This window comes from Myripristis murdjan, chromosome 3, assembly GCF_902150065.1.
Source record: "Myripristis murdjan chromosome 3, fMyrMur1.1, whole genome shotgun sequence".
Classification (NCBI taxonomy): domain Eukaryota; kingdom Metazoa; phylum Chordata; class Actinopteri; order Holocentriformes; family Holocentridae; genus Myripristis; species Myripristis murdjan.
The window spans coordinates 495,518-508,775 of record NC_043982.1 but is presented as its reverse complement, the minus strand read 5'-3'; the positions used below and the strand labels follow the sequence as shown (position 1 = coordinate 508,775).

The following is a 13,258-nucleotide window of genomic DNA, read 5'->3' as shown; positions in this document are numbered from 1 at the left end:
CTGTGTAAACAAATACAATTTTAATTTCTTTTTGAACAATGCTGTGTTGCTGTCTAAAAGGAATCTTGGTAGTGAGTTCCATGCCACCATAGCCCTATAATTTACTGTTTTCCTCATAGAATTTGTTCTACAGTGAGTTAAAAGAAACCGGGATGACTGTCGTGTGGAACGATGTTCTTGTGAGAAGAAAGAAAGCCTTTGAAAGCGTACTTTGGGGTTATTTGTTTTGATAACATTTTTCACAAAACATACCAGAGAATAATGCAGTCTGCTCCTTACACTCAACCAAGCTAATTCATTATTCATTGTGCTTACTCTGGTTCTATATGAACAGTTGAGCACAAGGCGAGCTGCCCTATTCTGAGCTACTTGCAATCTGTTTAGATTACTCTCTGATGTAGCTGACCAAATCACTGAACAATAATCTAACTGCGATAATACTAGTGCTTGTACTAGTTGCTTGATTAGGCTTACAGAACTGACTATTAACTTTCTACAATGCTTAATAACAGCCATATTTCTTCCCATTTTGGCTACCATTTTATCAACTTGACTGTTCCAAGACATTTGATCATCAATTGTTATCCCTAATAGTTTAACCTCCTTTTCCTGTACAATATCTACCCCTCCTATGGCTAAGTCTAAAATTGGTCTGGTTTTTAATGAAGATTTTGAGCCAAGTAATATAGATTTTGTTTTTCCCACATTGAGCACCATTCTATTTACCGTCATCCAATTATTTATTAACTGTAATTCATAATTTAAAATATTGCTAAGTTCCCCAGGTGTGCATGCTGAATGGTATATTGTGGAGTCATCCGCATACATAGCTATGGTGGCCGAATTCAAAACCAGAGGCAAATCATTTGTGAATATAGTAAATAATAGTGGGCCCAAACAACTCCCTTGTGGCACCCCACAGCTCACTGCTCTTACCTCAGAATAACTGCCATTAAACAGCACAGTTATATTTCCTATTTGTCAGATAACTTCCTATCAAAGCAATAGCCAATTCTTCAAATCCATAACATCTCAACTTATTCAACAACAGTGTATGATCTAGTACATCAAAAGCTGCACTAAAATCCAACAATACAGCTCCGACTACTTTTTTCTTATCAATATCTTTCTTCCAGTCATCTGTCATCTGAGTTAATGCTGTGGTTGTGGAGTGCCCCTTTTTATAGGCATGTTGATACATTGTATTTAGATCATTCTCAACAACGTAATTTTGAATTTGTTCATAAACAATTCTCTCCATTATTTTACTCAAGGCTGGTAGAAGACTTATTGGCCTACTATTTTTTCCTGAAATAGGCTCTCTGCAATTCTTAGGCAGCGGAACAATCTTCGCTGTTTTCCACTCAGAAGGAAAATACATTTTTCTAAACTTAAATTAATTATGTGCGTAATAGGTATAGCAATCAAACCAGCAACAGGTGTCATCAACTTTGCATCAAGATTATCAACACCTGGGGGCTTAACCTTATTGATACTTAATAGGCTCTCTACCAGATCAACACCGACCTTTTCAAATCTAAATTTACATAATTTGTTTGTCATTATTTCGTCATTTATTAATCTGCTTGAGAGCCCATCATCATATCCCCCACTGTCTAATTTAGCTTCTTTAATTCTATTTTGATAGTATGTCCTTTTTTTCACTTTGTACAGTTTTGTAACATAATTCCTTAGTTTACAATATTCACAAGTGGCACAAGATAGGGCCCTCAGTCCCAGTTTATGATAGAACTGAGGTCTTAAATTGCTTTAATAAGCATTTTATGTCATCTTGTACTCTGTTTGAGTCTAGAGGAGTTGTCCCTGTGCCTCACCGTACCAACTCTAAATTGTTTTTTGGAGAACCTTTTACATTTGTACCTTTTACTGTGCAGCAAGTTCATAAGGCTCTCAAAACTCTGAATCACAGAAAACCTCCTGGGCCAGATTTGATAGAGCCTTACTTTTTGAAAATGGCTGCTGATTTTATTGCACAGCCTCTTACAGTACTTTTTAATCTATCAGTTGAAAACAAAGAAATTCCTTCAGTTTGTTGTTCCTCTCTTAAAAGGAGGTGATCCAGCAGTTTTAACTAACTACAGGCCAATATCAAATTTGTGCGTCTTGTCAAAAATTCTTGAATCTCTTGTGTGTGATCAACTTAAAGAGTTTTTATACTCAAATGAGCTTCTTTCAAAACTGCAATCAGGCTTTAGGAAAAGGCACAGCACCATCACTGCTGCTACAAAAGTGATCAACGATATACTTGTTGCTCTTGATAAAAAGCAGCATTGTGCTGCACTTTTTATTGATCTGTCAAAGGCGTTTGACACTGTGGACCACACGGTTTTGAAGCGTAGGCTTCTCAGTTTTGGTCTATCAGATCATGTAGTTTCTTGGTTCACAAATTATTTGAGTGACAGGACCCAATGTATTAAATATGATGGTTTGTGTTCTGAATCTGTGAGTATCCACAAGGGGGTGCCACAGGGTTCTATATTAGGACCCCTGCTATTCATTATGTACATTAATGATTTGGGACAAAATGTGTCTGATGCTAGTATGCATTTTTATGCCGATGACACAATCATTTACTGCTTTGGCTCATCCCCTGCTAATGCTGTTGAATCTCTGCAGAAAGCTTTCGATGTGGTGCAGCACACACTTCTGCAGCTAAAACTAGTCCTTAATGCTGACAAAACTAAACTAATGTTATTTTCAAACTCTAGGAAGGGTCCACAAATTATCCCCACAGTGTCCACTCTTGAGGGAAATGAAATTGAGGTGGTTCATGAGTACAGATATCTCGATATCTTGCTTTGATCACTTTCAAACCCCATATTGAGAATCTTGTGAAGAAACTCAAACTGAAATTGGGTTTTTTCTTTCGAAATAAATTTTATTTTTCTTTTGAGGTTAAACAACGCCTTGTCACTGCAACTTTTTTATCCATTTTAGATTATGGAGACCTGTTGTATATGAACGCTTCTGCTCAATGTCTGAGAAAGATTGACTCTGTGTATCATGCTTCTCTGAGGTTTATTACTAACTGTAGGGCCCTGACCCATCATTGTGAACTGTATTCTTGAGTGGGATGGCCTTCTTTGTCCACCAGGATGTTGGCTCACTGGTACACTTTTATTTAGAAGGCCATGTTTGGACTACTTCCCTCTTACATTCGTAACTTAATCACACAGAGAAGTGTTGGTTCTTGCGGTTTGCGTTCAAACAAATATTTGCTGCTCGCTGTTCCATCTGCCCGCACTGAGCTGGGAAAAAGGGCTTTTGTCTTCTCTGCCCCTTCTACATGGAACCTGTTGCAAAAGGACTGGAAACTAACAGAACTTATCTCATTGAATGACTTTAAATCCAGACTGAGAGCACTTGAGACAGCCTCCTTAACCTGTAACTGTTTTATCTAATTTGTATGTCATTTTAATTGTGTTGAAACTGGAAATGTAACTTTTTGCTGCCTCTTGGCCAGGACTCCCTTGAAAAAGAGGTTTTTAATCTCAATGGGATATTCCTGGTTAAATAAAGGTTAAATAAATAAATAAAAATGCTCTTCTGTTAAGATTTTAACCATTTCTTTCCTGTAGCACTTGGAAATTTGGCCTTGTTAGAAAGTGTCCAAATAAAAAAACAGTATTACCACTGCAAATCATAGTAACATATTACTGTTGTTATTTTGTCAAAATTTGTCAGAATAAGATTTCATGGTTGTCTTTTCCAGAGCGGCTGTATAACTCCCATGGTCCAGAGCTCAGACGATCTCTCTTCTCTCTGAAACAGCTCTTCCAGGTAAGACTGGATATATTTTCACCTCTGCACTCCCATTAACATGAGGTCTGTCATTTTATCTTTATGAATTAATTTAGCATGTCTGCGTGTGTCCATTTGAGAGAGAAGCAGAGAGCGCACCCCATCCATACGACAGGCCTGTCACATGGCCTGACAGAGCATCCGAGAGAGATCTTGCTTCTGGACTGGAAATAGCAAAAATGCATCATAGACATGTCTTAATCCAGTGGCAATTGAAAATTAGAAACAGAGCTGGTGAGATAAAAGGTGCAAGATAATAGTAATAATAGTAAATTCATTTTGTTAATTTCTCCCATACTGTAAGCACAACCATTAACATTGGATTTTATCAGTACTACGATCATTAATAATTTATCCCTGGGGCCTGTTTAATAGCCAGTTTCAGTACCTATCCCTACATCGGCCATTGTGTAAATCAAAATTATGATACCGATTCTTGAAAAAATCTGAATATCAGCCCTGACAATTGGCAAGGGCCGATACTGTGTTCAGTTCTGTTGAAGCTTGAATTTTGATGGAATGATTTGCATGGGGGAAGCTGAAAATTGATCAAATAAATAAATCATAATCTGTATTATTTCCATTAAACAGTTGTATAAAAGCAAGATCATACTCAGGGTTTGCTGAATATCAGCACCTCCAACGACCAAATCACAGCCATGCTGATGGTCATTATAACAGCACAACCTTGAGTGTAATATTGCATAAATACTGAACCCCTAGTCTAACCAAAGGCCCTGGTCCATGTTGTGACAATATTTACTGCACCACTAGGTTAGATGTTCTGATTTGACTTGCTGGTCGATGGTCTATGTTTGGTTCTCCAGGATGATAAAGACCTGGTTCCAGAGTTTGTGGCATCAGAGGGTTTGACATGTTTCATCAAAGTGGGAGCAGAAGCCGACCACAACTACCAGAACTACATTCTGAGAGGTGAAACACCACATGGTCGTTGACGGCACTCTGGACACTGTGAACCCTGTGTTTAGTCTGGGTGATCTTAGCTGTGCTCAGATTACCTCATTCACATGACAGCCATATACATATACACACATATTCATATACATATACAAGTTTCGAGTGCTTCCCTGTAACCTGTTGAACACCATATACTCATTATGTCATTCTGAAGCGTTATCATCATCAAACCTATGTTACAAGAACCTGTTTTGTCAATACACTCATCATCTTTAGTTACAATAAGTTTTCTTAACCTGAAAAATGAGGATGCCTCATTTTATCTGTAAAATGGATGTTTGAGCACTGATAGCTGCATTGCTACAATAGGAGAGAACAGCTCCTGCTACCCCTGCTGTGATGCAAGGCAGGAGGATCCAGCAGCAGCAGTCTATTTTACAGCAACCATGGATGGAAAAACAGAGCTTCATGGCAGAACTCTAGAATCCAACCCACAGACCTGAATCAGCGCTCTGACAGCAGGAGGAGGATGACAACAGATTATAGGTTATGTTGTCGGTGGCTGGGTTCAGGCTACTGCTGGACAGATCTATGGAAACCTCAGGTTAACCGTTTCTTGGTGGTAGTTTTTAGATTTTTTGTCTGTTTGCGTCCCTCAGCACTGAGTCAGATTATGCTGTTTGTGGATGGGATGAACGGAGTGATAAACCATAATGAGACAGTGCAGTGGCTGTACACGCTGACAGGAAGCATGGTGAGTCCTGAAACCCTTCTCTGTGATAAGAGCTTAGTAATCAGACTGGATTGCATTGTAAGTTTAGGGTTTTCCAAAGAGATTGTTCATTCAGATGAAGATTTGGAATTAATAGTCCAAGTTTAAATGTTTTTTTTAGTTTTCAGAACTCAAGTAAGAGACTAAAATCTGGATAAACTTTATCCCACTTGAAGAGAGGATTTAAGGATGTTTTTGAGACAGGGAGAACATTAAATGGCCTATAACTAAGGAGCTGTGATTCCACATTGGATGGGAAATCCTTTATACTGCCTATAGATCTTGAATATTTTAATGTTTACATTTTATTAAATGAAGTAAACCCTCAGAACAGAGTTCCATAACAACCACTGTGCCAGCTGTTCTTTATTTTTTTAAAACGTGAAAGCATAGCGTGAAAGTTTGCCATTAAAATAGGATAACAATAAAAGAGCCATTTAATTTCCCCTAAAAACAAGAAATTTCTTGCACTTTTCTTGTTATTTACCTCTGTGAATTAGAAAGTTGATCTATCAAAATGGCTGCATAATACTAAACCTGGTACCAGGACTTTTTAAAATAGTGGCATAATCCAATTTGTTGGCATTTGTTTATATGCTAAAAGTGAGGGTGAATAAAGAGATATATCACATCCAAGTAACTATACAACCCAACTCTCTACCAAAGTTCAATTTTGTTTTAACCACTTAGGAGGTAAGTAAAGTATTAAAAAATGGATGAACTATCCCTTTAAGGCCTACAAATAAACATGAACTTGATGAACAGTATGAGATTCAGTCATAAAATGGAAAGTTGTACTGCAGCACCATCTAGTGGACAATTAACATGTCTCCCCTCCTTTCCCAGTCTCGTTTGGTGGTGAAGACAGCCCTGAAACTGCTGATAGTGTTTGTTGAATACACAGAATCCAACAGTCCACTGCTGATTCATGCTGTCAACACAGTGGATGGAAAGAGAGGTAACCACACACATGTGTACACATGTACATACAGTGCATTCAGAAAGTATTCAGACCCCCTTCACTTTTTTCACTTTTGTTATGTTGCAGCCTGATGCTACAATCGTTTAAATTCATTTTTTCTCTCATTAATCTACACTCAGTACCCTATCATGACAAAGTGAAAACAGAATTTTAGAAATTTTAGTACATTTATTAAAAAGGAAAAACTGAAATATCACATTGATGTAAGTATTCAGACCCTTTGCAAAAACACTTGAATTTTTGCTCAGGTGCCTCCCACTTCTCTTGATCATTGCTGAGATGTTTCTACACTTTGATTAGAGTCCACCTATGGTAAATTACACTGATTAGATATGATTTGGAAAGGCACACACCTCTCTATAGAAGGCCTCACAGCTGACAATACATATGAGTGGTCAAAGGAACTGCCTGCAGAGCTCAGAGACAGGATTGTTGCAAGTACAGATCTGGGGAAGGCTACCAAAATAATCTGCTGCACTGAAGGTTCCCAAGAGCTCAATGGCCTCCATAATTCTCAAATGGAAGAAGTTTGGCACAAGCAGGACCCTTCCCAGAGCTGGTTGCCCAGCCGAACTGCGAAATCGTGAGAGAAGGGCTTTAGTAAGAAAGGTTAACAAGAACCCGATGGTCACTCTGACTGAGCTCCAGAGATCTAGTGTGAAGATGGGACAAAGTTCCAGAGGCACAACAATCACTGCGGTGATTGGGCGATCTGGGCTTTATGGACAGTTCACCTTCCAACATGACAGTGACCCTAAGAACACAGCGAAGACAACATATGAGTGGCTTAGCGACAACTCTGTCAATGTCCTTGAGTGGCCCAGCCAGAACCCTGACTTGAACCCTATCCAACATTTCTGGAGAAACCTGAAAATGGCTGTCCACCAACGGTCCCCATCCAACCTGACCGACCTTGAGAGGATTTGCAAAGAAAAATGGCAGAAAATCCCCCAATTCAGGTGTGTAACACTCGCTGCGTCATATCCAGAAAGACTCGAGGTTGTCACTGCTGCTAAAGGTGCTTCAACTAAGAACTTAGTGAAGGGTCTCAATACAATGTCAATCTGATATTTCAGTTTTTTCTTTTTAATAAACATACAAAAATTTCTGCAACTCTGTTTTCACTTTGTCATGATGGGGTACTGAGTGTAGATTAATGAGAGAAAAAATGAATTTAAACGATTGTAGCACCAGGCTGCAACATAACAAAAGTGAAAAAAGTGAAGGGGGTGTGAATACTTTCTGAATCCACTGCTCACTGTTAAAGGAAAAACTAGAAATTGCTGCTCAAGTAGAAGAATTGCTACTTAGCTGATATTTTATTTAAGCAGAAGTAATACTGAAAATTTCTGTGTAAGTGAAAATTAAAAAGTGAAATGTGCATTGTTAGATTACTAATCTCTGCTCCCTGACCACTGCTCAGGTGTGAAGCCATGGAATTATGTGACCGAAGTTCTGGAGGAGAGGAACGGCTCCGATACTGAACTTCTCATCTTCACAATGTCGCTGATCAACAAGGTGATCAAACACTCTTAAAGGCACATTTATGCTCATCATTAAATACAAATACAGCACGCTGTCCAAAGGCTTGTAATTCAGGAAACATTCTAAGTTACAGTAGAACTTGATTTATCTCCCAAATGTGAAATTCCATCAGCAGCAACAAAAATAAACAAGTAATAAACAAATACTAAAAACAAACACATAATACAAACAAAGTGCATAGCAGTATGCAATGTGTCATGATTTGAGGTAGGGGTGGGTGGTGGGGAGGGGGTTCATACCAAGGTGCAAGGGTGCAATACTGTCCCACTGTCCTGTCTGTAGAAGGGCTAATCTCTGTTGTAAAGCTTTCTGGCCGTTGTCAAGAAGAAGCACCTGAACCACTCCATTCTGGTTCTGTGGAGGGTGAGCATATGGCTGAAGGTTCTTGCCCTCTGTAATAGGTCCTCGCGGGTGGGAGGGATTGTCCATGATAGTATCTATTTCAGCCCTCATTCTCCTCTCTGCCACCATCTCCACACTGTCCTGTCTTTTTGTTTTTTGTTTTTTTGTTTGTTTGTTTTTTTAGCAATTTCCAGCATTGTTTCAAATACTTTTCAGTATTCACATGGATTATCTTTAGGAAATGCAATTTCAAGTGCTATTACCCTATCACACATGGTTCCTCAATTACTTAAGCAACTTCAAACTTGAAATCACCCTATTAAACTTTTTAAGCTGAAACAAGCACACTCAAATGATCTTTTTTCTAGTTCATATTCTTATTTGTCCATCATTAATATATCCATTTATTTATAATGGATGTCTGGATGTGTTGTCAGACTCTGGCAGCACTTCCTGACCAGGATTCCTTCTATGATGTGACTGACTGTCTGGAGCAGCAGGGGATAGAGAGAATCATCCACAAACACATGTACAACAAGGCCACCGAACCTGACCTCCGCACTCAATTCACTATCTATGAGGTAAAGAACAAGGGATGTCTAGGGATGCAATGGTATGGAATTTTACAGTATGGTATCATCAAAATTCCACGGTATTACTGTATTCACAGTATTAAAAATATACAGTATATATTTGTTTTTTCCTTTAATTTTGTACTATGGCCCATTAAAATCATAAAAAACAAACAAGTATTTTTCTTTGAAGAACAATATTGCTTTATTAAAGCAAAATGTGTGCGTTTCTGACCGTCAGTGTGTACAAACTGTACTGAACATGCATTTAACTCAAACATCGCGTCGCGTGGAGACGACAGCTTGTATATCTGCTGTTTTGAACACTGTTGTATGGAGAATTATGTTTTGTTGCGATGTGATGACAACTTGTTCATCCGCTCTTTAGAATGAAATACAATCAAACAACACTGGATTTCGGTTCACCATCCTACCTTGGCTTTTGCAAACTTTGTATATTCAGCTGGGTGTCATTCCCGGAGGTGACTGGACTGGAGTGTTTGCTCTTCTGGCAGCAACTTTCCTCCGACACAGCTTGCACATTGGTTCCCATCATCTTGAATGGAGCCGTCTGTTTGTTTTGGGTAGCCAAAAAACTCCCATACTGCCAACCGAAACCACTTTGCTGGTGGATAAATAGCTGGTTCTGGCAATTGATTTTCCTCAGCCTCTGCCATGTTTTGCTTCTCTTCTTCGTGTCGTGTGGATCTTCAGAGTCATGGATGGACTACTTTTTTTTGCCTTCTGTTTTTTATGGGTGTACGTAACCTGGACAGCCAATTGGATAACAATGGATGCATCCCCCTCTCCCCCAGCAAATAGGTAAGAAACGCCAATCAAATCAAAACAGAGCTGTTGCGGTGAAAATTGTGACCTGGTTTGAATTATGTGACCTTTACATAAGGCGTTTTTGTGTGTAAAACTTGTTTCTGCCGTTTTAGCAACTAAATGTGGAAAAACTATGAATGAATGTTTATTGACTGCTGCATGAGTGAAGGGATCAGGCCTATTATTAGTCAGATATTGTTTTATTTTGTCACAACTGGTCGTACTGCACAGTGTAGGACTGGCTGCGGTCACTCTGTCAGGGGGGCTTGGGCCAACTGGTCACAACGTGAGTCTAGCCACTCTAGTGACTTGTGCGAGTGGAGCTGTGCTCCACTGCGCATAGTATGTGGCTGCGCATATAAAAATAAAAGTACCTTGGTTACGGAAATCTTACGGCATTCTTACGGTATCAATACTGTGGCCGTTTGATACAGCGATATACCGTTTTACGGTATACCGCTGCATCCCTACTTGAGTCAGTAGGTCTGAAATTAATACTGGGTCACACTGTCTTTGGATAGTCCTCTGTTAATGTTTAACAGAATATCAAGCAAGCAAATCTTACTTGATAGGGACACATACAGCCTACATTGAGAAACCGAGTAGTGTCATGGGCATCATTCACCAATATCTTCCTAAGTGTTTTCTTAAATTTCTTCTTAAGGAAGATCCTAAGAAAAGTCTATGTGAGATTCATGACAAGTTCTGAAACCACAGAATTTTTCACACGCGTTCTCTATCGTATGAGAATATCTCTCCACCACATATAGAATACATGTTATGAGATTTACTGACATTCTAGCAGCTGACGTGAAAACTTCTTTAAGACACACCACGCCTACCGTGGCTTCCCGTGCGCCCTATAAATAGACCCAGCTGCGCAGGGATCAGCTGATTCTCTGATTTTCACTGCAGATCAGATGACGTGAGAGCGAAAGAGAGAGACAAAAGTTGTGAGAGAGGGGGACGAACGGTGGCTTTTGTGTGATCCACATACCTTCGGGTAGAGAGCTGTCTGTGTTAGGCTCCTCTCAGGGTGAAAAGTCGTCTTTTTGCTCCCTTACATTTCCTGGGGAAGAGGAGTTGAGCTGGGGGTACTGAGCGTACAGCTGGTCTGAGGAAGCGACGAAGTCGCGGGTGCAGCCAGCGTCCTCTCTCATATCTTCTCTTTTCCTTTTTAGTGCAGGGAAGTTGTCCTTAGGAGGATTGTGCCGTATAGGTGCAGCTGGCCGGAGAAGCAAGAAGTCGCAGGCATGGCCAGCACTCTCTTCCTGGGCAGCTTTCTTGCCATTTGAAAAAAAAAAAAAAAAAATGCTTCCTCGTATATTGTGTTGTCGTGTTGGCAGTGGCACAACAGCGTCCATTCTCTCTCCATCCCCATTCTAGGTCGATTCTTGTGGGAAAATAAAAACTCACACGGACACAAAAATAAAGCTAAAAAACTTAGCAAAACAAAAAGCCATAAACTTTTCCGGGTCACATGACGGTACGTCACTGCAATGACGAGCCGGGAGAGTCCATTGTGCCTGGGCTGTGGGGGGAAGATCCCCATAGATGATTCCCATGACTTATGTGTTTATTGCTTGGGAGGGGAGCATGCATGGGCAGCACGGGAGGATCCTGCTGCATGTATGAGTTGCTATTGCATGTCAGCAAGGCAAAGGGAGCACGTTGCCGGTTGTTTCAGAAACAGGATAATGTCTCAGGATAATGAATTACCTGGACGATTGGCTCATATGCGCTCAGACAGAGGAGCAGTGTCGTTGCCATGTCCAGATGTGGTTGGCGCACATCCAGTATCTGGGTCTGCGATTCAACAGAAAAAAGTGCAATCTGCAGCCATCTCAGGCCACCCAGTTCCTCGGTATGTGGCTGGATACCAGGACTGGGTTGGTGACACTGACTCAGGCCAGACAGGATTCCCTCAGGGAATGTCTGGAGCAGTTTCACCTGGGGGCCAGAGTCACATGGAAGCTGTGTCTTCACCTGTTAGGTCTCATGGCCGCTGCTGTACAGCAGTGTTACTTTCGTCAACGATTATGATGACAAAATATGTTCGTCAACGACCCTTTTTTCATGATGAAGACAGGACGACGACGAGCTAAAAATAGCTCTTTGATGATGGAAACATAACAAGACGTGTGTGTGTATTTTCGTCATGACGAGACGAGATGGGACGAAAATGTCAGTAGTTGGTGTAGTGGACTTTGAAAATGCATTATTTCTTCCAATTGTGCGTGCAATCTGTCTGCCAAAAGCTAAAAATATGAACAATGCATCCTGTGGCTTGTTTGGTTGAGAATGTGCACATCCGCGCCAACAGCCTCATTTACACTGTAGTGTACACTGGAGACGCGCAGCAAACACAGCTGATAGGCTACAAGCCCACACCGTGGTAGCAACCGTGACCGGTGTCGGCGAACACAGCTGATATACAAGCCCAGACGGATCGCGGTCGTGTTCGCCGCACGTATCCGTCCAGTGACACAGTATAAATGAGACTACCAGACAGCCTGCGCACACACAAACACGGGAACACACGGGTGATGGTGATGGACTTGCACTTACAAGTCAGCAAATTTAGCTAACCTGAAACAAACAGGTAAATATAGACTGGGGTTGTATATTTTGATGTCTGTTAAGTTTTACATCATAATAGTCAAATGCGTCTTCTTTATTGCAGTGGCACAGTACAGTCAAGGTCTGGTTCTCAGAAATAAAGCCACGATCGAAAAGAAAGAATGTTTTGTTTCTTGACTGTCTTTGTGTAATGACAATTGATTCCACTGTTATCAGTTTTACATGTGTGTAATGTACAATCCTGAGTATATCATTAAGTACTGCATGGTTGCATTTCATCTCCATTGGTGGGAGAGTCTACCTGTATTGGCATGATTCAATTAGTTTAAACTTTAAACTTTAAAGACATACGTGCGTGTGTGTATATCTATCTATCTATCTATCTATCTATCTATCTATCTATCTATCTATCTATCTTTCTATCTCTCTCTCTCTCTATATATATATATAGAGAGAGAGAGAGAGAGATGTGTGTATGTGTGTGTGTGTGTGTGTGTGTATATATCTATATATCTATATCTATCTATATCTAGATATCTATATATCTATATATATATCTATATAGATATATATATAGATATATAGATATCTAGATATAGATACAGTATATATATGACTAAAATTAAGGACTAAAACTCGACTAAAATCTTTTTAATTTTTGTCGACTAAGACTAGACTAAAACTATTAAGGACAGCAATGGCTAAAATGTGACTAATAAGTCTAAATAAAACTAAATAAATAAATAAGACTAATAAGTATTTTCGTCAAAAAGACTAAGACTAAGACTAAAATTAAAATGGCTGTCAAAATTAACACTGCTGTACAGAAGGTGCCACTAGCTCTCCTGCACATGCGGCCAGTACAGAGGTACCTGGACGGCTTGGGGCTCTGCCCTC

General features: G+C 39.9%; 1 protein-coding gene across 10 annotated transcripts in view; it reads left to right on the top strand.

Annotated features, from left to right (window-relative positions):
* fhod1 (formin homology 2 domain containing 1) overlaps positions 1-13,258 on the top strand; it is a 196,861-nt gene that overhangs the window by 89,455 nt on the left and 94,148 nt on the right. For all 10 annotated transcript variants that reach the window (XR_003930106.1, XM_030078385.1, XM_030078377.1 and 7 more), the window contains exons 4-9: positions 3,734-3,801; positions 4,650-4,755; positions 5,400-5,494; positions 6,359-6,470; positions 7,918-8,012; positions 8,819-8,962. Coding sequence is in view for 9 of the 10 variants with exons in the window: in XM_030078385.1 (XP_029934245.1) it covers positions 3,734-3,801; positions 4,650-4,755; positions 5,400-5,494; positions 6,359-6,470; positions 7,918-8,012; positions 8,819-8,962 (620 nt within the window). In the remaining variant the exon portion in view is untranslated. The remainder of the gene's footprint in view (positions 1-3,733; positions 3,802-4,649; positions 4,756-5,399; positions 5,495-6,358; positions 6,471-7,917; positions 8,013-8,818; positions 8,963-13,258) is intronic.